At 48.2% G+C, this 24,052-nt stretch overlaps 1 protein-coding gene and 1 pseudogene across 6 annotated transcripts in view; one reads left to right on the plus strand and one right to left on the minus strand.

Annotated features, from left to right (window-relative positions):
- Window positions 1-25: 25 nt before the first annotated feature.
- Window positions 26-606, plus strand: LOC149372637 (uncharacterized; annotated as a pseudogene).
- Window positions 607-5,398: 4,792 nt separating this feature from the next.
- LOC149372638 (core alpha-(1,3)-fucosyltransferase-like) overlaps window positions 5,399-24,052 on the minus strand; it is a 133,744-nt gene continuing 115,090 nt past the window's right edge. For 4 of the 6 annotated variants that reach the window (XM_089567180.1, XM_089567181.1, XM_089567182.1 and 1 more), the window contains exons 4-8: window positions 22,852-23,077; window positions 20,731-20,959; window positions 15,063-15,407; window positions 12,119-12,365; window positions 5,399-10,330 (exon numbers count right to left, since the gene is read on the minus strand). In XM_089567180.1, coding sequence (XP_089423306.1) covers window positions 10,223-10,330; window positions 12,119-12,365; window positions 15,063-15,407; window positions 20,731-20,959; window positions 22,852-23,077 — 1,155 coding nt within the window. In that variant the 3' untranslated portion in view covers window positions 5,399-10,222. The remainder of the gene's footprint in view (window positions 10,331-12,118; window positions 12,366-15,062; window positions 15,408-20,730; window positions 20,960-22,851; window positions 23,078-24,052) is intronic. The other 2 variants (XM_089567178.1, XM_089567177.1) reach the window with 2 other exon arrangements.

Below are 24,052 nucleotides of genomic sequence, written 5' to 3' on the forward strand. Positions count from 1 at the left end.
GCAAGATTCCTTGACCTTGCCAGATATGCAAGAACTCTGCAAGCAATGCACGACACCTGTTGACGAAGAAAGGCTTGTTGAAGAGTACGGAATTCGTATTACACAGAACGACATGAAAAGTAAGGCACCATCTGTACCAGTTATTACATATACTGCCGGATTATGTGCCCATGCTGCACTGAAGAAGCTACCGTGCGAAGCCTGCGCTGACAGCTTAACAACACAAGACAGAGAACTGGAGGCAAATGCTTTCATAAAAAACTTGACCAGAGGCGCTCTCAAGTTCTCACAGCCAGTTGTCGTCAACGTTGTCTTGCACGCACGACTAGTACTTGAAAAACTGACAACTAAAGAGAACTCCGCCAGGTTTCATGCTGCAGGCAGCCAAAGACAAAAAGTTATTGCCCTGACAAAACATCTGCTTTCAGACATTGAAGATTTAGATATTTGCAGCAATGGGCACCATCCTGACATAGTGCTGGAGAACATCTTGCGCGCTGCTGCGAACACGTTGAAAAACTACGTGCAGGTAAAAACTGACTACTTGAGACCTATAGGTTGTCGGCAACAAAAACACAGAAAAGGAAGCTGAAAACCTTAAAATAGAATCGTGTTGGCTGGCCACAAACAGAAAAAGCTTTGTCATTTGTAAATATGTATATAATTTTTAAATATGTGGATAAAGTCTTGTGGCCACTGTTCCTTTCCATCTCTGGCGTTTCTTTTACGGAAGTTTCAAATCTAGATATGCTACGCGAAACATATACCGCTAAAAGTTTCCAGCAATCCCTTTATTAAGTACGATGAAAATCCACCCATTCAACGCATACCTTTCTTCATTTTAGCCCAATGCAATTTAATAGCTGGCGCACGCTAGCTATGCGTCGCTACTGCGCATGCGCAACTGGCGAGCGCTGCGGCGGCACCTCTGAGCCACCCGCGCAGCGGCGGCGGCGGCGCGCCACTGTGCGCCGTGTGACGTCACTGCTCCTCGCGCATGCGGGCCTTTCCTCGGCTCCGCGAAATGACTCGGTGACTAGCGTAGTGTTGCTTTCGCAACAAAAATGGCCGAACGTTCAATATCCTGTCTGTAAATTGCAACAAACGAGCAGAAAGCATGTAAACGCAAAGTTTGCCCAAATAAGGTTTTATAATGGCATTTCGCAAAAGAGAATCCTTTTATTGGCGTCTTGAACAGTTGCGTTTCGTTACTATGACTTTTGCGCACTACGGTCGTGCCAAAATAGCCTGCGCGCGGGGCGCGCCATTTGACGGCCCTTCTCTGAAGTAGCACGCATGCCCGCACACATGGAGAACCAACGTTTCGGAATAGGACATCTCAGTAACGCCACTCTATGTTCCCGAAAAAAAGCCGACTGTCCCGCACCAGGTAGCTCACTGGCCCGTGATGCTTTGAGCGTCCATGGTAGCTGTAGTAGTGCCTAATATATACTCTAGGCTATAGTGAACTAGAAATATCTCTTCTAGTTCACTGTACTCTAGGCCATGCTCTAGGCAGTATAGTTGAAGTGCAGCGCCGCCAGCTTTCCCTCTAGGTAATAGTAAGGAACCATTAAAGAAGCCATTAAGAAATGCCATTAAAATGTGTTTCTTTTTTTTTTTGCGTGCCGTCAGCCAGCCGTCGACAGACTGCGGTGAAACTATTGAGTTTCGTACTATTATCTAGCAGTTATGAATTTAGATTTTGATACCTGGCTTTCCCTTTGTATCGGCCGGTCTTTAGGAGAAAAAAAATCTCCGTAAGAGTCCTGCGCATGGAGGAAAAAATAAACTGATCTCCATTGGGAGAGGCCTCCATGGAGAGGTTTTCATCACTTGATCTCACCCCTACTGCTCGTTGCGCATGCGCAACGTGTCTATAGCGACGGAGACGCGGCTGAGAGCGTCGTCTCCTTCCAATGGCGCAGTGTCCTCAACGCCGTTCGCTGTGCTAGCAGTGCTAGCATACAGTTTGGTAATATTTAGAAACTCTATCAGTGCTAGCGTGCGCTGCAAATTCAACTGATGTACACCCCCCGTAAAAAGTATACGGCCCAAGGTTTGCTTGGGAAGCCTGCTGCATGCCTCGTTATGCATCCTCAGCGACCGTAACCTCTCGAACGAGGAATGGCATCGCGTCCTCAATTCTGCCAAGCTTTGGACTGCTGGATGTGCTAGGGAGCCCCGCTAAACAGCGTAGAAGCAAACCCCTTCGGCTGTATACTTTTGACGGGGGCTGTAGGTGCTTGAGCATTTTACTTTAGCAGCGCCAGGGGAGAAGGAGGCTGAAAGAGTGGAGTCGTCTGCTTCCCCGGCGGCGTTAACTGAATATGCGTGAAAGGTGGTGAGCGTTGCCGGATCACATGGATGTATTTGCAAACACAACAGCAGTGACGAAGGTCTAAAGAAAAATACAAAAAGGAAGGAATTCCCTGCCAGCCCTGGCAATTGATATCTAATATCTTAAACACCAGAGCTGCGGCCGGCGGATACGTGAAAAGAACAGGGAGAGCATAGCGAGAAGTACAGTGGGCAGCGATAGCGAGAAAGGGTTGGGGAGAACTATGTGTGGCATTTACAAAATGCAAAAGCTAAACAAGTTTGCGCCGCTCGCGCACGAGACTCCAGGCACTGTCAGAAGTATATATCAGCGTGCGAGAGACCAGTCCCCATAGTGTACACAATATATAAATACACTAACTGTATATACATGCCGCGCGCACCTCCTTGTCGCTAATAGCGCGCGCAGCACATTGCACAAGCGGCTGGGTGGTGGTGGTGGTGGTGGTGGTGGTGGTGGTGGTGGTGGTGGTGGTGGTGGTGGTGGCGGTGGCGGTGGCGGTGGCGGTGGCGGTGGCGGTGGTGGTGGTGGTGGTGGTGGTGAAAACATATATTGCCACGCAATGCAGAGAGGGGGAGGAGGAGAACCCCGCTCCGCCCACTTACGTGGCACTAAGGCTCCCTTAGGGGGCTGCCCTTAAAGGGCAAAGGACAGCCCTTGGCGGGCTATCCGCTTCAAGGCGTTGGTAATTATCCGGCTCTGGTCAGCAGCAGCGGAGCTGGCCAGGAGAGCCAGTATTATTCCGCCGTGGTTGGGGATGGAGGGTGTGGAAAGTTAGGGCGTGTGAGGAGGATGTGGAGAAAGTCTCCCGGTTTCCCACAGAGCTTACCGGAGAGGAGGAACTGATCGGGGTAGCGGGCATGAAGGAGAATAGGGTATAGGGAGCAGCACAGGTCTGGAGTTGGCGCCAGTAGGAGGCCTGGGTTAGGGTTAGGGAGGAAACCGGTGGTGCGTAAACGCGCCGGTATCTCGGTAGTGGGTAAGTATATCTCTGAAGGTAAGCAGACGCTCGGTATGGCGGAGGGGGTCCAACTCCGGCCCGGAAAGCGAGACCTTGGGCGAAGGAGTGGACCTCTTCGTTATCCGGGAGGCATGCGTGTGAGGAGGTCCAGGTAAGGCCTGGTATTGGGCACTCATTCACCTACCTCCCCCTAAAGCAGAAGGAGCGGGACCGTATCAACGCGCTCCTCAGGAGCTGCACGGAGGTCCCTCTCCGCCTACCCCCCAGGACCTCTACCCCTTGGCTTCTCAACCTCGGTACCCACAACACGTTTGAGGATCTGGCAGAAGCCACCTTAACAGCTCAAGCTGACTCTACTGTAAGGTACCACGGCCGGCCACTTATAGGCGGGGTGGAACGTCCGGCCGCATATACCGTCCAAAGCAGCACGGAACGTTCATGTCGCTCGCACTACCTGGCGATGAGAGCGGGCACGTCAAGCCCGCCTGTCCAATGAATGCACAGAGGCTCACCATTGTTCTGTCACAGTGTGCGACCCCAAGTCGTGGTTACATGAATGCGACAGAAGTCGACTCCAGTCACCTTTTTGAAGGGAAGAGCAGGGCCCTCGTTGCCTCCGATGCCGCAGTGACCGGGCACCCATTCAGCAAAACGAATACTGCATCCGCGCTCTGCGAGGCGCGCAATCAGGTATCGGACTAGCAATTCGTGTCTGCGCCGATTGGGCCGCGAGCCAAGCGCTCCGTGTTGGCATTTCTTTTCATCGCGACAGTGTCCTACGTAGTAGCGTCCTTGCCAAAAGTAACCGAGCAGGCGCGTCGGCCGCCAGAGGGCTCTCAGCCAAGTGGCGCAATTTTGGAGTCTTACAGACTGAAGATTCCAGTGCGTAAGGGCCTTCGACGAGGGTGCCCTCTATCACCACTGCTGTACCTCCTATGCGTGGCAGACCTAGAACGGAAACTGACTCAATCGGCCCTTGGGTTTGGGTTGAAATGCACCATCAGTGGGGTCGACGAGACTCGCCATCTCCCGGCCTTGGCCTTTGCAGACGACCTGGTGTTGACGGCTGCGAATACACAAGACATGCAGCATCTACTAGATCTCTGCTGCACGGAGATCACCACTCTAGGGCTTCGTTTTAAGCCCGAAAAAGGATGGTTGTGCAAACGGCCAGCCCCAGGGAAGGCATAAATGTGACGCTGGGTGGGGAACCTTTGAGCAAAGGCACGGAGTACTGATACTTGGGCGACCACGCCGTTAATACGCCAGACGCCCTTCGAGCGCAGTGCACGCTTCGCCGCAGATGCCTGTGGGGCTGCAACCGGCCTGTTGGGCTACAACATCTGCCTATGCGCCTGGTAATTGCCTACACACTGTCTCCTCAAAGGCCTTAAATATTCCAAGCAAGAAGAAGCGAGAAGTTAAGCTCAATGGCCTGCAAGGACGTATCATGTGAGAGGTAGGGATAAAGAGGAAGAGGGAAGGCAGGGATGTTAACCAGAAGGGTGATCTGGTTGGCTACCCTGCACTGGGGAAGAGAGCTGATGAGATTGAAAAGGAAAAGAGAGAAGGGGAGAGGGGAATCACAACTGGTCCCTCAAGCTAGTCCACCCGAACCGCGCCGTAAGGGAAGGGATAAAGGAGGGAGTGAAAGAAGAAAAGAAGAAAGAGGTGCCGTAGTGGAGGTCTCCGGAATAATTTCGACCACCTGTGGATCTTTAAGGTGCACTGATATCGCACAGTACATGGGTGCCTTCTTTGCGTTTCGCCTCCATCGAAACGCGGCCACCGCGCTCGAGTTCGAACCGCTTGTAGGCCTTGAAGGCAGTCGATTGCTGTCGTCACGGTCCCAGGATCTTATACTCTGTAAAAGGGTAGGATGGTTCTTACTAACCCCGATTAATATTGTGCAGCTGTCGGCGAGAAAACTTTGATGTGCCGCCCATTATCCCGTCGAATACTTGGTTGCACTGCGAAACAACAATGACAAGCTTCGCCCAGTGATGTCTGTCTACGAAGGTTTCTACTGCTGCTCGTTGCTGCCGTCAGCAGCGAATGTCTTAAGTGTTATCGCATGACGACAGATGAAAATGGGGTGAACGTAAAAAGAAACACAGTTTATTGATGCGGATGAGATTCAAATGCCAACATCGTATGAGATTGCTTTTGTTTTATATACAAAGGTGGCCAGTAGGAGTGGGGCAGAGTAAATCTATCCTTGACGCCTAACAGTATGACTAGCACAACGTGACCAGTTCGGCTATCACATGAATGAAATGAACAGAGCACCCGAGCCGGAATCACTGGCGGGAATCCGCTCGACCAGCTCCGCATGTCGGCACGCGACTTCAAACTCTCCGGCGCAAGACGTACAAAACACCCGAAAAGAAAAAAAGTGATCAAAAAATTGAGAGCTCGCTATATCCTGAAGAGCAAGACCGTATACCAGGGTTCATCAAACACATCACTTGCGAAACTCCGCTTCAAAACGCGACCAACCGCTTCTAAAATTCTTTAAATGTTGGGCGCCTGATGGTTAATTTGCCTGTCCAGAGATGACGCGACAATCCGCAAGCTAAGTTTGGTCAAATCTATATGCAGCTATTTTAAAGCATGGGCTTTATCGAAGCTTCGTTCGCAACTGGCGTGTTTAAAGAGCTCTGTTCTTACGCCGCCTCTGCACATACACGGAATATGCTCGATAACCACCAAAAGAAGCAGAGCAACAATGTGCGCATAATACGAGACTCAAACAGGGTTGAATTCAGTGTGTTGAGAGAGTGCTTCGTTACAGTGTATCTCAAAACAAATACCTTATTTGGGCTTCTGACGTCAGTTGCCCATAAGCAAAAGGGGAAAAAATATAGTCGCGCTGTACAAACTCACAAGACACTGCCCAATAAATTCAGCAATTATTACGCATCCTGATGTGTTGAAAAAGTATTCGATATATATGGCACATATTATGCTCATTCCTGGCCAACCGATACATACGCAAGGAAGTGCAGTAGGAAAAGAAAAATGTTCGTTTCGGCAGTTTGACTTTGGTCTGCTTCGGGAGCGGCGTTTCTAATTTAATCGCTAAAAAGAGTCCTAACTTAGCTCGCAGTGCACAACGACAAGGGTAGAAAGACGCTTAAAGTGCGCTCGGAAGACAGCGTATAGTATAAGCACGGGTACCCTAGACCCAAACGCGAAAGTGAGCATCTGTCGCGAGTTATGGCTGAAGCGCCGGGGATAAAAATCAAAGCCATTGCAGGCTGCTTCAGCGGCAGGTGTAGATTGTGCGCCTGTTGCGAGCGCTGCTTCAGAGTTAGTTCTGCGGCAGCACGGCTGGTGCGCGTATGTTAGGGTAAGCAACTCTGGATAGCTTACCCCATTCTGTCCACCAATACACGCAAACACAGTCAGCTCAGAAAAAGCTAAGTGTTTTTGGTCAGTAGCGGAATTCGTGATAGAGGTGTACTCGTTTTGGCATGTGTAAAAGTCTAACTCCTTCATTTGATAGCTATGTATCTACAGACCCGCTGTACGAAGCCCAGCACCATGACACAGAAACAGTGTTACTTCCATAATTTCTTTGTAGCTGAAAACTAGCGCACCCCCCTCATTCTTAAAACCCTCGAAATAGTTGTCTGTTTAAGGTGCCTGTAATGAGACGCGGAAGTAATAACAACAGTAATATATAATAACGAAGGCTGAGCAACACGACTTGGCTGGAGCATAAATTTAAAGCAGCGAGTGTCCCGTGATTATTTCAATAAGCACGGCAGTTCTTTCTTGACTCTGAAAGATTGCTTTGTGAGCTCGATCCTGCACGAAAATGAACGCGTTTGCTGCGAGTTTGCTTGGAAAAGTAATCGTTATCAGTATCCTACTATATCTCTTATAATAAGTTTATTTGGTACAAATTACTTGCATTAGCCTGGTTCAATAAAAAAAAAATAACGTTTTTCACAATCTCGAAACATCCGCTTAAGAGTTGCCCATCTACGTGAAAAAAAAAAAAAAAAAAACTGCCAGCGCGGTTTTCTCCCGCGGAAAAAAAAAAAAAAGCCTTCGCAGGCAAATTGCGAAAAACAAAGATAAATTGATGCTCCTTCCGACGCAAACTTCTGTTGCGTTGCCACGGGAGTAAAGGTTAAACTCTAGGGCTTTTCAAAAGCATTGTGTTCGGCAAGCAGAGATATCTATAGCCGCATAATGGTCGCGGGAAATAAATATGAATGAGATTCGCCTATCACTGGTATTCCTTGAGTGAAAAACCTGCGTATTGCTTCCTTCAGTTCAATTGTGGCATCTACAGCGTGTACCAGTAACAAAAGTCGGCGCATCTAACGCGCGGTCATCCGCTTTAGGTTTCCGTCGTCGCTATAACCGTAACCAGATATGACCACCAAGACTAGAGTCTGCGCCTTCGATGCAAGGACTTTGGTAACGTTTGCTATCGGAAGGCGTGCATGAGAGACCGGCGTTTAGGTTAGGAAAGCGCTACGTCGCGGTTGCGCACCTCCCTCTGTAGAATGAAACCTGCGGTCGCACTTCGTTTCATTTGAGTTGCGCAAGCTGCTCATAACGCCTGCACAGCACAACCGAATCAAGTCAGGATATTTGAACACAACGGTTGCGAGCCGAGGTCGAAATAGCATAGCCATTCTACGGGCAAACCAAGCTCTTGATATATGACGGTCTTGGCGTGGAACCTTGTCTTGAAAAGCGACAGTGCGATCGTAGTGTTTAACAAGGTAGTCACTGATGCACACTGTTTTCATCGATAGTTCGTATCGGCTTGCAGCTCAATGCGCGCATTAAAACCTCTCAAGTGACGTGACTAAAACACGAAGCGTATTAATGGCATGGGAGGAAATGATGGGCTTCGAAAAAACATTAGTGCACGAGCACTCCGACAAGAACTAAATGAAAGGAAGCGCGTAACAGTCTTATGCACGGTCGCTATATTCATTCCTTTGTGGCTTTTAAGTAGTCATTTAAGTTGTTCGGAATGGCCCTATTGGTTCGAACATAACTGCGCAAGCTTTCCCCTTCTATATTCGGCATTAGTACCTGCACGAAACTTACTAAGCAGCGCTTCCGTCAGGGAATTCGATAACATGCCTACAATATTAGAAGACAAAATAACTACAAATTGCGAAAAGCTCGCAACAAAACACAAACGAAACAGAAACTAGCACATCGGCGGAAAAAAAAAATCGAGGAATGGATCGACAGCTTAAAGGGATGAAATTTTTCATATGTCTCGAATCAGAAGTATGTGCCCTAGAGTTTTTCCGCGTTATTCAATACTACGCTATCTGCCAATTTGTTTCGAGCTGCGATGTCAAATGGCATACATCATGTTTTGGCGTGCACAGCTATCCTTTTCACCTCAGAGGCTTTGCTTTATTTTGCCATTTTAAGGCCAAACCACAAGGCCGCGTTTCTTAGGCGTCACGTCAGCGTCTCGGCTACTGGCGCTTGGAAGTTGTTTGGATAATGGCAACAAACGCCTTGCAAGCGCCGGAATTTCTCCTTCGGTGACGCCAGTAGCAGAGACGCTGACGCGACGCCGAAGAAACGCTGCTGTTCGGCCTTTAGGCGAGGAAATGGTCACAGCGAGAAAAGCTTTCTCTATTAGGCAGTCATTTTAAATGCCACCCTCCACATCAGATGTCGTAGCAGTCCTAGTTAACATTCCCTTTATGACGACTGAAGATTGTTCAGATCAGCTCTTTCAGCATTCTCGCTAGCGCCTATAGCAGAAAACTTGCGGTTCTTCAAAACTGCGCCGGTGATTCAAAATTCAGCGCACTCGTGTTACTAATTGGCGTGTACGCGCAATGCTGGCAAGGCGGTATTTTTACATCCTAGCACCGTGCTTCGCGTAACTGCATTGGTTATTCAGTCTCTTGTGGAATGTGAACACATGAACACAGTACGTAGCAAAGATACAACGGCACCATACGGAGCCACACATATAAGAAATACGCTGGTGACGAGTGAGAAAACACACAAGTTTGGAGCTACTGAGCGCGCTCACAGGGGGCGTACCTTACAGCCCAATGCTGGGAAACGCGGCATTGATCTCCACCACTCGCGCCTTGCACACAAAACAGATATTTACGTCGAAATCGCGCAGGAGATCGTAACACGCTGGTGGTAGCAAATGCAGTACGCGCTTTGATGCCGACGTCCGGATGCTTCGAAATGTGCACAACTGACTCGTTGGCTTCTTGATCTCTGCTTAATCTTGTGCGCATTTTTAAATGCGAAAAAAAAAAGCCTAAAACTATCCCTCAGGCTTGCGTCCAAAACCAGTCTCCCTTTCTTTACGGAGATTGATTCTACTCACTGAATTCTCTTCTCCGCGTTCCTCTTACCACCCTGACCAGTCTCTTTGTTGAACATCGTCATTAGACGTTCCATGTAGCCGCAGACAAAAAGAAAAAAAATATGAGGTCTCGCACTGCCTCTTGCACGTTAGCCATTAAAGCTACAAGTGAGGGCTTTGGGTGCACCTTTCTCATCTAGACCTCGGGGCCTTAGACAGAAACTCATGCACCTAGAACACGCGAACATTATGCAGCAGGGAAAGATAATCACGCACAAAGTTCCAGCAGATCCATACGCTCAATGGTGACTCGCAGCAGGCTCACACAAACACGACCAACAACATGTCGCGGCTAAACCCGGGTCGTCCTTCGGTGCCGGTAAACGGTGCCGGTTGTCACCTATCACAATTTGTTCGTTCGAGATGAGGCCACGTGTCATGTCCAGCAGCACGTGAAACCAGTTAACGCCCATCCAGTGGTGCGAATAATCCTTTCGGACGACAGTATCGAGGAAAGCCTGGGACAGCCTCAGCGAGCAGTTGAGCCAGCTGTCCCGATGAAAGGAGGCAGCAAGACGCCACCGGAACTGGGTCAGGTGAGCACGTAGGCCACAGGGTCCGGCTTGGGCCGGAAGTCTCTCCAGCGGTCGCTGCGGCACGTCCCGGGCCCCGCCCACCACGCCCCGATGTCCGGGTACACCTGCGCCGTGTGTCCATATTGGATCGATATGAGCGCGCGCCGACGTAGAATCATAGATGTGTGGTCACGTCTGAGCGTACAAACCATCAACTGCCGAGTTTGGAGGTAGCATAGCACAATTTGTGAGCAAAAGAATACCGCACATTCGAAGCAGCACTCACGGGTCTTTGAAGACCGTCCAAGCACAGGAATGAGCACTGTTTACGCAAACAGTACATCTTTATGGCCGGGCGAGATTTCAGTCTGGGTTAAATCAAAATTTATGCTGCAAGGAGTTCAAGAAAAGAAGAGAAGCTAATGGCACGCTTGACAAGAAAGCCTCCTGTTCCAGCAGTAAAAAGTTAGTGACTAAAAAGGCTGCATTTCGGCACTTCGTACAGTGCAATACGACTTTGCAATCATAATTAAAAGCAAAAACAATGAATTCAACGCATCCTTTCAAACGCCAGTTTTAACACAAGATTACGTGGTGGCAGTTTCTGAAGTTGACTGAACAGCAAAAAAAGGAATAAAGTAGCTTGCTGCTCCCCGTTAAAATTCATACATGAAATAATACATGTTTTTCACAAATTTCAGTTCTAAAATAAAAGTTCTGAAAAACTCTTTTTCAGGCCAAAAAGTTCAACGAACGCATGCAAGCAACAAATGTTTTATCTAGAATGCTAGATTTTCGATTTTAGTTTCTATGATCTTGCATCTGGCGATATTAGCCGCTGGTAAATGGATGACAAATCGATGACAAATCGAACGAAATAAGCACCAAGAGCGGCGAACGTAGTTAAACGACGAGCCACATGCGATCACGCTCTTCGCTTCTTCAAAAACACCCCTTTTTTCACACAACACCTTTATAAAGCTTCAAAACACATACATATCCAAGCCTAACTGGTTTTTTTTCGTTTCCCAAGTAGTATAATCTGCGCGGAGATGCATAGGCTTACTGGACTGCCTGATCTTATGCTAAGCGAGACGCAGATACGAGCCGACTCGACTCAGTACGCATAAGTTCTTGCTGGCACGCTAATCCGTAGCTTCTGCTCTGCCTTCCTGCCTAAGTTAGCGTGGAGAGAAATGTAGTACATTAGAGAAAACTTTTCTGAGTACTGAGTGAGGACATTTCATGTTTTCGAACGCATCTTATTGACGGCTATTTTGTGGAGCAATACTTCGTGCCACCTCATTTTGGCGTAACTTTCCTGCGCCGCTTTTGGGTGTTATAGCGTTGGGTGTCGGCAGTTCGTGTCGGGCGCCAGAGTCGGGCGCCGTTAGTGTTGGGCGCCGTTAGTGTTGGGCGCCGTTAGTGTTGGGCGCCGTTAGTGTTGGGCGCCGTTAGTGTTGGGCGCCGTTAGTGTTGGGCGCCGTTAGTGTTGGGCGCCGTTAGTGTTGGGCGCCGTTAGTGTTGGGCGCCGTTAGTGTTGGGCGCCGTTAGTGTTGGGCGCCGTTAGTGTTGGGCGCCGTTAGTGTTGGGCGCCGTTAGTGTTGGGCGCCGTTAGTGTTGGGCGCCGTTAATGTTGGGCGCCGTTAATGTTGGGCGTTAATGTTGGGCGTTACTTTTCAGCTTCGGGTCCCGTGACTTAGCGCTGCAGATTATTTCTTCGGTCGTGCCTTTTAGGCAGCTGTTCTCGTCTGAAATGCCTCTGGCATTCGATCGGCCCATCTCCCATCCCCCCATTGTTGCCGTGAACCGATAAAATCAATGATGCTGAATGCACCCTTGCATAGGCCATAAAGGGATGAGTGAAACGCCGTCAGAAGAGAACCAGCAACCAGCAAAAAACGGCACGGCACCTTAGGTAGTGGCGGAGCGTGCAGCATGGCACAGAGCCGGCACCAGAAGTAGGTGTTGATGAACTCGCCAGAGCCCTTCCAGCGCAGGTACTCGTTGTAGAGCGTCTCGTTTCGGTCGAGCAGGTGCAGGTAGTCGGCCAGTGCCTTGACCGACGGGAAGTCCTCCACGTGGATGAACGAACGTGCCGGTGATGCACGGGCGTAGTCTGACGGACGGGCTCCCATCGCTATCGGTATCACGTCGCGGCTGCAACGCGCGAGAGAAGTCGGCCTTAATACGCGCTAAAGATGTCGCTTAGTATGTTTTAACAATGCGTTCAGGACAGAAAGCACCGTAAAAGCGGGGATACTCAGACACGCTCTCCCCACTGTCTTCTGTCTCGTGCAAGCGCTCTTTCTAGCCACAAGATCGCGCACCGTCCAGCCCCATTTTGCACCTTGTTAAAGACTTCAAACAATTTTCAAAGATAACTAGTTTTCTTTAGAAAAAAAAATGGTTCCTTTGCGATCAGAGCGACGGCACTGGCAGACGTCATAGCCTTTGTGAGATAAATTAGTTACCAGAGTAAAGAACTAAAATTTGCTACCACGTGGGGTTAAAGAACCCCAGATAGTCGAAATTTTCGGAGACCTTCACTACGGCGTCCCTCATAGCCTGAGTCGCTTTGGGACGTTAAACCCCAATAAACCAAACCAGAAAAAATTAGGCTCTCGTTTGACCAATGGCCATCCCGAGTAGAATTTCGGAAGCAACGGCGCGGCAATCGCAGCGGCGGCGGCATCTCAGGGGGTTCCTTGGCTGTGTAAAGTGCGTAGAGGCGAAAGAGTTTCCCGCACCACTTTGACTGCCTCTGTGGCATTGGTGACGCTACCACTGGATGACGTCACACATAATTAAGATGTTAGTTACTTACCATAGAGTAAAGAACTTATCTCCTTGATGATCGCAAAATATTCGTTCTTTTATCGAAAAAAAACCATATTTGAAAATTGTTTGGTATTCTCGAGAGCACCCTGCATAGGTGAACACGATGGTGCGTCTTGATTTCGACAGAGCGAGATACGCATGATCGACTCGTGAGAAATTTGTCGGAAACGGTGCGTCGGATCTTCGCGTGAAAAACGACTTTTTTTTTCTTAGGGGGTGTGCAATGGTATGGTTCTAGTGGGCCCAAAGTAAAATCCGAAATAATGTTTTCTCTTGACAACTCTGCCTTCTTTTATGCGTAGATCCTGCTTGGGATAGATCTTATGTATAGTGGGGAGTAAGAGTGCGTCCTTCGAAGTTATTTAATTAATGATAAACAAGACAGGTCTTTAACCATATCATTCGACTCCAAGTTACTGTTATGGTTTTGTACTCGCTACTGAACCCAAAATTATTTTTGGCGAAAATTACAACTCTTCGGCAACCGCTTGATCTTACCGAGGACACAGGCGGCACCTGCCGACATATTCAGAAAAATCTTCACAGTACCAGAAGCGCAAAAGCACCATACAAATTTGCTCCCATTTTTGGTCTGTTTCATTTCAAGGGCTACGCTTGATGAAAATGCTCGAAATTGAATTAAGTATTTCATAAACCCGGCCCCAAACCAAATTGTCTTGAGATATTCCAGAAATATGGCAAAATTCTGATTCGCTTTACCCAGACCGATAGAGAAGCCAGACCAAGAAGCAAACTTATGTTTCGACTAATTATCGAAGCTAACATGTGCAAACGTGCTTGTAAAGTACTTTGACGTTCCGGCATTGTGCTAACTAAAGCGCAACCAAATGCATTCAGTTGCAAGTCGAATTCGTGAACGTTGGTACTTTTAACGGACAATATTCATTAATGGTTAGTTTGGTTTATGGGGTTTAACGTCCCAAAGCGACTAAAGGCTATGAGAGACGCCGTAGTGGAGGGCTCCGGAAATTTCGACCACCTGGGGTTCTTTAACGTGCACTGACATCGCACAGTACACGGGCCTCTAGAATTTCTCCTCCAAAGAAATGCGACCGCCGCGGCCGGGATCGAACCCGCGTCTTTCGGGTCAGCAGCCGAGCACCATAACCACTGAGCCACCGCGGCGGCCAATATTCATTAATGGTACATTGATGAATAAATGTCTGCCTTAAACATTTAATTTTAAGCGTTTAATTGAAAATATAATGAAACATTTTACTGCTGCTGTAGAATTACCAGGTATGAAAAGTCTTTCAGGTACACCTTTAAAGAAAATCTGAGATGGTTTTTTTTAAATCCGAATGAAAGTAATTTTTAGCAATTTTTGAATTTCATGAAGTTTCAACACGCAGCCAAAAAACAGTCTAGAAGTGTGAACTTTCGCGACTGTAGCATGAAAGGCTGATAAATACTGATGAAAAATTTCATCCTCACGTTCTTATTTCTTGCGTCATTGTCCTGAAAAGCGGCCCTTTTTGGGACGCATTACTTTTTCGAACAATTTCCGAGATTTCCCCTGTGAGATTATAAAAGCGATTAAAGTTTTTTGCTCTCCTTCCAACAGAAAAGTTGCATATAATTGCTGGGAAAAGATTCATGTTCCACAAAACAATATTTTAAGTTCTGCACGCATCCAAATTTGCAATTTTGCGAGATCGGAAATGCGGCGTTTTCCAGTTCTTGTGATTACCGGGTTTTTTCCAAGAAAGCTACAGCGTTTCTTCCAAAACTAAGATCCATTCCAATATGTTGCTACATTTGTCCATCACATATAAAAGTTTCATTCGAAACAAAAAACGATCTCAGTATCTCGATTACCGTCCTTGTCTAAATAAACACACCCATACATACTGTACACTTCTAGAATGATATGTGACCTTTTATGGGCAATAGTCAGGGACGCATTTCTGCAGAAGTCGAAGCCAAGCATTTGACGTATGTGTAACTGTTTCTTTTTTTTTTGTTTTAGGGGCACAAAGGGAATACGGCGTATACCCAAGCCCGTTGACGAAGAACTTCTCGGTGATGTAGTCCTTGCAGTTTGAGTTTTCGAAGGCCAGGTAGAACTTGTAGTCGCGGTCGAGCAGGTCGAAGCAGTGTCCCGCCTGCGCCCTGGGGCACTTGAGGGAGCCACACGTGCCGTAGATGTCCACGTCGATGTAGGCGGCCAGCTTGCGCGCGAACTGCAGCCGCTGGTTGCGGGCCGCGCAGTTGGAGACGAACCAGGCGACCTTCTTGGTCTTGTTGCGCGGCGCGGCGCCGGCCGTCGGTCGCCCCGTGGCGCCGCCGTCCTCGTAGCGGACAAATTTCTCGTACGGCGCCACGATGTCAGAGTCGTGTCTGCGGAAGGAAACAGCGTTACGGAGTCAGCGTTACGGCATAAGCGTTAATGGGGCACCCTGAAGCTGGTCTTTAGAGTCGGGCACGTCACATCAGCTTTCAGCTACGTACGCGTAAAGCAACGCAGGCGTCGCGCTAAAGCCAAACATTTCGTAAATTTACCGGTTCATGAAACGCATACCGAAAGCGTCAACTACTTTCCAGCCAACCTCTCGCGGAGTCGCAGTGTGGCTGATAAATAAACGCTCCGGCACTGGTCGCTCAGTAATATAACAAAAGGAACCCGATACGTCAGCCCATCAGGATCACAATCGCACGATGACGAAAGGGCTCGAGTTTAATCGGAGTGAGAAAGATTTTGCAGCACGTGACTACAAGGGACTCTGATGCTAGCTGTAAGTTATGCAATTTCGGGCTTGGTTCTGACTCCAGGAGGAGAACAGGCAAATTTTTCTGTGAGCCTTCCAAAATCTGTTTCCGGAGTTTCATACAAGCAGAGATGCATGCGCGTGGAACGTGATTTGCAAGCTCTTCGTCGTAAATCACGGTTTCCTGTGGCAGATTTAACTGTCATGTGCATTTACACTCGTTTTAGACGTATGGGCAAGGGAGTGACACTCTCATAGAACCAATGGGGACGTTTTTTTTCGAAGGCGATGGTGGCGGCACCTGGGAGAGGCGGTAAACGCATAAAAAATCCAATATGGCGGCGTGCGTTTAGGCGGCTGGTTGTGGCCGGTTGCTCGCGCTACAGTGCACTGTACTCGCGCGTTCTTGGTGCTGGCGGCCGCTAGCTCGATCCAAGCTTTGTAAATACTGGTGATTAACTGATCCCGCGCTGCATTCGCGCTTGATTTCCTAAGTACTTACGGAATCTGCTCACTCGCTTTTGTATTTCGATGTGTCTGTTGATGTAGCATGGTGGCGAGCGGCGCGACTGCTTAGCAGCTGCGCTCGCTCGAGAACGAAAAGCGTAAATGGTTTTGTACAAAGAACAATTTATTAAAAGAACATCATCAGAGACAAACTATGTTCAAAAAGTGATTTTAGGCCTCAGTGGCATTGCAGTATCAGTAACTGGCATCCTAAAAATCAAAATAAAAAACGCCATTATGTAAACTTGAAGACATGAACGCACAGACAATATATAGGGGATAAAAAAAGGTATCAAGGTAGGTACAGTGTACATAATAAATTGCTACATGAGTGAATATAGGTTTGTCGCGACTTTGTAAGAGATTTATGTAGATAGCAGGGAAGTAAAACATCTGACATGTATTGAAACGCATCAGTCTGTGACTATGAATAAACACACGCAGAGAAAGGCAGCGAAAAATTTCAACCTTTGACTCATGTAGACGAAATCACAGTGCGTTGGGCTAGGGACAACATAATATGCTGCAGTGCTAGTTCTTTGTATAAAGACTCCAAGAAAAGCTCACTGTGTGACTCGACATGACTCCAATGACGCTGCTGCAGTGCGAATGTCGCCGACGTCGCCGTTTTCGCTTGCGCGACTGACCGGCCGTCGTCTGCTTGTCGTCTGCTGCCGCGTTACCCGCGTCGTGATCTTCGCAGCTAATTTCTTTGATATCTTATTTTTAATACCTATGGCTGGTAATAATTTAGTTCATAAGCATGTTTTTATTATTGACAGTGGTCGAAAAATTTCACTTTTATTAGGCTTAACTGCAGCCGCGTTTACCGCCGATACCAGGATCGCTGCAATCGTTTCGACCACGGCGCCAACCTCGGCGCGGATGCGCAACTTGCAACATGCCACAGCCCTGGTATGGGGCTAAACGGCTGATATTCATCCGCATCATGCTAACATTCACAGTGTCGGCACGCGCTTCTCTGAACTTGCTTTGGTGCCACAGAGTGAAATAACACTGCTTTAACAGACGCCCAACGCTCGTTGCATTGTCGCAGTTTGTTGAGCTGAGTGATTTCTTGCAATACATAGTACTGGATTTTAGAACAGACACTTTAATGCTAATAATGAATGAATCCTACTGCTTCAGTACCCAAAGAAGGTGTGTTCACTCTGATAATATAGCTCCAGCACACAGCCTGCTACAGCACCTAGGCAGCGGCAGGTGCGCGCACCTACCACTGTGCATGCCTATCCAGTAGACAACCATACTAGTGGGTATCAGCTATGCTAAAACTAAGTTTTTCTGCATTGCATACCCTTGAACTCGCGCGTGAGCCGCGAACAGCCACGTTGCGAGCAGGGGCGGATTTATGAAGAGCTCTAGGAGACAGCGGGTGGTAGCGATAAGACATGCTGTTGTTCGGTTATAAATCCGCGTTTAGTACTTCAAGCCGCACCCTCCTGCCCCCTCCTCTTACCGAAATCGAACCAACTGGTCCAGGCAAAGCCACGCAATGTTCCATTCTACCCCTCCATGAAGCGCATAGCTGAACAGGCAAAACGTTGGTCTACTCGGCCGGTCAGATTTGTTAGTGCGCTATTACTTCGGCGCGAATAACTTATCTTCATGCACGATCCTGCTTTCTCATCGCTTTCAGGACAAGGAACAGGGCAGCATCCCGCTAGCGTGTGCTCGTACTTTCGGTTGCGGTCGCCGCTGGTGCGACTGCTTCATGTCAGACTCACAAAGATCGCATTATCTGCCTCTGCCGCGTACTGAACAGAAACACAGAAGCGCCTGTCAGGTTTCTTCGGGATGCGTCCAATCAAAGCGCACAGCGCAGGTACGAGAAATTTCGCTTTCATTCTTGATTTGTGCAGATGCAATCATCGTGAAAGTGAAGACTGTATTAGGGTGCCATCAATCGTTGCTGTCTAAGCATGAGCGGAAAGCCTATTTTACTTTTTTCTAGAAGTTTGTCTCTAGACGCATCATCCCTTTTAATACCTTTTCAAATTATATGCAGGAGGAAAAAAAATAAATTTGGTTCTTTGCTGCGAATTAAGCGCTTCATGTCATGCTGCTAGCGCATTCACATTCGAACGTGCATACGCAAGTCTTCAATGCAGTGCAGTGAAGCACACGTGATGCTGCGCCTACTGGTCGAGGAACTCGCTCAGAAAGCTAACTTTAGAGAAGCTATGAGAACAGCAGCATCCAGCTTTTATTTTCAGAGGCCAAACAAAACAAAAAGTTGGAAACGGAAAAGTTTAACGCGATAACATTAAGGGTTCCGTTCAGCGGAAAACACGACGTCGGCGGCGGCGTGAGCGAAAGATCCCCAGAGGAGCAACCTAGGTTGCAGGTGGGCCACCTATAGCTTATGCAACCTTGTGACGTCACACAACCTGCCCACCGAATTGTGAACAAACTCCGCACCATGGCGGTGGCAGCACCTACCATCTCCAGGCAGTGGCGCATCACTTAACCGCTACACCATTGCGCCAGAAGTGGTATGAGGACTCCTATGGGTCTCCGAATGTACAATAGAGAATGACCAATTCCGCATATAAAGGCATGAACCCATTAACGTTATGCGTCATACCCTTAAGGCGCAGCTAAAGTGTTCCCTCTGTCACTGCTTATATTTGAGTCGCGGGGAAAAAAACGAAATGTTTTTCCTTGCGACCCGATTCTAAGTAGTGACGTTCTACGTACGTCAAGCGGCATTTCCCTGCGTTGTGTTCTGAGGCATACAAACCACCACTCAGAAAAAGCAGCGCCATACAGTCTTGAGCTTGAAATCACGTGAGAGAGAGAGAGAGAGAGAGAGAGAGAGAGGGGGGGGGAGAGAGGGAAACCCTTCTGCTCAGGATTGCATAAAGTGAAAAAATAAAAATGACGCCGACCGAAAGACGAAATGGTTTGAAGTTCGATCCTGCTCCCACCTAAAGTCCTGTTTGTTATTACCCATGTGAGTAAGTATTGACGAGCTTGATGGACCAGCTGGTGCATCAGCGTCGTCCTGTCTACTCCCTCTTGTGAACGCGTCTTTTCTGCCGTTTTTTTTTTTTTCACGACCATGAGTAAGAAAACACTTTCGAACTCTGCAGAATGCTATGATCCCTGTTCACAAAACTGTTAACAGCCCTTAAGTGTGCTTGCCGAAACATCAAACCATTTTGTCTTCCGGTAGGTATCATTTTTTATTTCTTCATATTATCATTGCAACCTTTCCTTATATCGCCCGCAATTCAGCCATGTTCCACGGTCGAGATTGTATTCATCAACAAAACTTGTTGGACCAGTTGATTCATTTCTGACGCGAAGGAACTGCTGCGTGAAAGGGACAAGGATGGCAAAAAAATGCTCACGACATACTTCTATATATCGTAAGCGGTTCTTCGTCATCCTTGTTCTTTTCTAGAAGCAGTTACTTCGCGTGAGACGTTGTGTGCATGAAATCAAACTCAAATAGCACTGAAACTTCGTCAGCCGCCGGCTGCTGGATATTGGAGGGATTGAGCTTCAAGCACACGCTCGCCTGAAACTTTCCTCGCAGCAACATGCAACAGGTTTATCTGCTAACTGGCCTCCCACTCTGCTGTACGCTGCCATGTGATACAGACTCGTTACTTTTCCGTAACCTTACGTGTAAATGTAAATACAAACACCGAGGTCATTTGGAAGAGGAAAGCTGGACTCCGCAAAGTGAAGGAGTTCTTGTACAGCCACCCCCGCTTTACATAGAAAAAGAACGGAAACGCGGAGACCTGTGCGGGGAAGGTTTCTCGACGAAAAGGCATCACCTTCATAGGTGTTGTCTACAAACAACCCGCAGAACCGAGAAACTGCCCCAAGCAACATGGACTTTTATTCATGTGGGTGGTACGTGAATTGTACTCTAATCAATGCGTAATGTACACTGCTTCCAGACCCAGAGCGCCTATCCGGCCTGGCCACGCTCACGCTTCTAATCTAAGAGCAAGGAACTCAAAACACTGCCGAATTAGACGAGCAATAACCGAGCAAGTTACACCGAAAAAGTGAACATTTAAGGCTTGTATATAATGTTATCTTTTAAACTCCATATAATTCACCTCATGCATATAACTTTAACTCCGTATAATGTAATCTTTAGCGCGATGGTTTAAATCGCAGCAGGTTTTTCCGTCCTTCTTCAATTAACCCTGTCGTAACGAAACGGTTAATTAGAGATAAATTAGAGAGATATGGAGAGTCCTTTCAACTCTCTCTCTAATTCTATTAGAGAGAGAATTAGATATGGGAAAGTCCTTTGTCCTGAAGTGGGCGTAGTCAGGCTAATGATGATGAGGTTTTTCGTTCGGAGCGCAGGAATGCTACATGCGCAGTCACAAGATTGGTGCGGTAGCGGCACACGTATGCCGCAGCGTTGTGACGTCACGCTCAGCCGAGCAGCTTACCTATACGTCGCCGTCCAGTTGAAGACGTTCCTGAAGTTTAGGAAAGACTGCGTGTGGTAGGGACACTCGAGCAGATACAGGATCCACACTTGGTTCCAGGGGCGCCGGTACTTTGGTGCCACGAAGCGGTCCTTAAACAGAACCGCATCCGCGTCCGGCGCCTCATCCTGTGACGTCACGATCTCGCAGGTGTCCACCGGACACTTGTCGCGCAGGAACACTTCGCGCCCTGCGCATGGTGCGGCCGCAGAGACGACAGAGTCCGTTTCAGAAACAGTTTCTTAGAGCTCATCTCAATGCCGCATTGTTGCGTAATGATGGCGAGCAGTGGGCAACGCATCAGGGTATAAGCGTGTTACGCTGCTGCACGTTTCATTAAGGGAGCATCACTATAGGGAGAAGGCAAAGAAGAAATTGTAGGGCAATGCTTGGCCACCGCACATGTAAGTTATGTTGTGGCCCAAATTTTTTGGGGGAGTGCCCCAAGATGGAGTAGATTTGTAATAAAAGAGTAATTACTCACTAGCATCCACCAAACGTGGCCATATGGCAACAAAGAAAAGCTACACAGCTTCCAAAGAAACTTAGTACTTGGAAGAGAAAAACGTCCTGGTCCGGGTTCAAACCCGGGACCACCGCCTCACCGGGGGCAGTCGCTCTACCAACTGAGCTAACCGGGACTATCATAAGGCAGGGCTAGAGTGAAGTTGGTCCATTCCAATTCCAGGCTACTTTTACTCTCTCTGTATTCGCAACTAAACATTTGTTTTTGCGTCCACAGACACCTAGCGTTCTCGACAAGAAACGGGCATAAATCGTAGCATTTTAAGCAAATATTTAGGAAAACCATGCATACGGAAAGAAAAAATATTCACGGGTAAATAAGCGCCTTTAACTGCATTTTTTTTCATTCAGTAAAGAAAGTAATGCAGCCACACGCAGAATTAACCGGGTGCAATAGCTTCGCGCTGAAGGATGCGTCATCCGCGGCTTAATACAAGATGTAGATATTCACAACCATTCCACGAGACCAGTAGGGCTTGTGTATGTGGAATATGTACTCATACGAACGCTTAGGCGTCAGCACTCATGCGTTGAGCAATAATCAATACAGAATTGTGAAAGAGCTGAATTACCCTCTTACTTTTCTGGCGCTAGTCTTTTGACCAACGTCACTGCGTGAAGACAAGAACTTTGCTTACGCAGTCACGAATTCACTGCTTGCGGCTTCAAGAACAGTAGTGGTTGGTTCGCACGACACAATACTTTCGCCTTTTTAACCTCCTATCCACGACTAATCCGCAAATGATTTTTAGTGACTCTTAATGATCGCGAATCCGAAGATACTGCCTCAATAACGGCTAGTTTCTTAGAAAAAATAGTGTTAAAATCGCGAACAAGAAATGATGGTAACAGCCTTGCAAAGGTTACAATTTAAACACCAATGCACCCATATGGGAGTAAAAAGTAAGTAAACTCTCCTCGGGCGCACACCCGTACGCTAGAGGACAGTTTACTCCCTTTTTACACCTTTCTGTTTACAGTGTATACGAAAGCCCGGCCGCCAAACCCACGCCACTTGCTGGGACCTCTTTTCTGACTAATATTTTCGTAACGCGTACCTGGCGACAAAGTACCGATAACTAATCACTGAAGACAAAGATTTATTCTGGATGGAGGCTCACAGCCGGATATAGAGGTGAAAGGAATAAACACTTATTTCTGCCCAGGTTGCATAATGCTATAGCTGAATTACCAAGCGCCACTGCTCTTGTAGGTTACATGCGTGAAAAATCACAAATGCATTCAACCTTTCAACGGACCCGCTGCTGGCTAACCTCGGCCCCCCTTTGCATAATTTGCACAGACAAGTCCAATATTAAAGGGAACAGTCAGTATGCGTAAACGAATGAATTCCGTTGTAACTTCTACACTGATGTCTCGCACGCACTATCCATCAAGACGAAAACGATTAGAAACAAAGGAAGAAAAATTCACTTTTCATTCATTCATACTGTGGACTACTGCTCGAATGCTGATAAAGTGTTCCCTTTCATACTGGAGTTACCAGTAAATGAGGCGCAATGCGCATGCGTGTTAATGCGTATCGAGGTGCCTCACCCCTGGGCAGATCCCCCCAGCCGCCGAGTCCGCGCATGAGCAGGATCTTCTTGACGCGCGTGCCGTTGCGCTTGTAGTCCTCCGGCACGAACATCAGCTGCTGCTCGATGCGGTCCCCGGCGTCCTCGTGCGGCCACAGGCTTCCCGTGTCCCCCGGAAGAGGACGCCGCCGCCCGCCGCGCATGTACCACGGCCGCTCGGCCTGCTGGCCGCCCTGCTGCTGCTGCGAAGACCGGAGGGGCTTCATCACGACGCGCCCCCTCAACCAACGATCGTCGTTAGTCGTGTTGATGAACGCCCTCCAGAGCCCCACGAAGAGGTGACGCTGTTTCATATCCGCGCACATTTCGGCAAAATGTTTTAGACTGCCGCCGTGTCGCGGTACACCCCCAACACCGTTTTGCGGTGTTGGGGGTGAAAGGAAGCAAAGCGGAATCATGAAGACTGTTGCACACATGATCAGTAAACACACACACTTCATCGCAGTGAACAATCAGTGTACACGTAAAAAAAAATAAATATGGCAACGTAACGAGGAAACAACTGTTACAATTCCAGCGTTTTGAGGGCTATGAATACTTGCATCGAGTATACACAGATGTCGAAACACCTCCTCTTTAAACTGTTGCGACTTGCGAGCAGGTGCATAAAGCCCGTGCTACCACTTCCGCCCTGCTAGTGCTAGTGGCACACAATAGTCCAATGAACAATAAGGCGACACCCATGCAGTGCGCATTGCAAAGATACGTAGTGCTGCGCTTGCCGGTGCCTGCCTTGCGCAGAGCTCTCTCGCTCTCCCGTGTCCTTTTCTCTCTATCCCTTGATATGTTTTGCCGGGCTAGTAGCGTGTTCCACCAGGCATTTGGTCCAGGAGCACCGCCGCTGTGCCGACGGAGGAAGGAACGTGGGCCGGAGTCAGGGAGTAGAAGAAGCAAAGGAGAAACTGTATTCACATATTTACAAAGTTATTTACAAGCAATGACAAACAGGGTAAAAGCTGAGAAGTCTCAGGGAAACACCGAGGGAATCACTCCTCGATGAACGTGTCGAGCGCTTTAAATAGTCCCTCCCGAGGTCTTCCCGCCTTTTTCGACCAATCGTAGGGACTTCGTCCGGGTACTCCTTAAGGGCGTTCCCCGCTTCAACGTCTTCCTCGGCTGAGTCACTTGGATACCGGGAAGTGTCCTTTCCGGCCAGGTGG

The sequence above is a fragment of the Amblyomma mixtum genome, chromosome 1 (genome assembly GCF_055824585.1).
Source record: "Amblyomma mixtum isolate Tamu chromosome 1, ASM5582458v1, whole genome shotgun sequence".
Taxonomy (NCBI): domain Eukaryota; kingdom Metazoa; phylum Arthropoda; class Arachnida; order Ixodida; family Ixodidae; genus Amblyomma; species Amblyomma mixtum.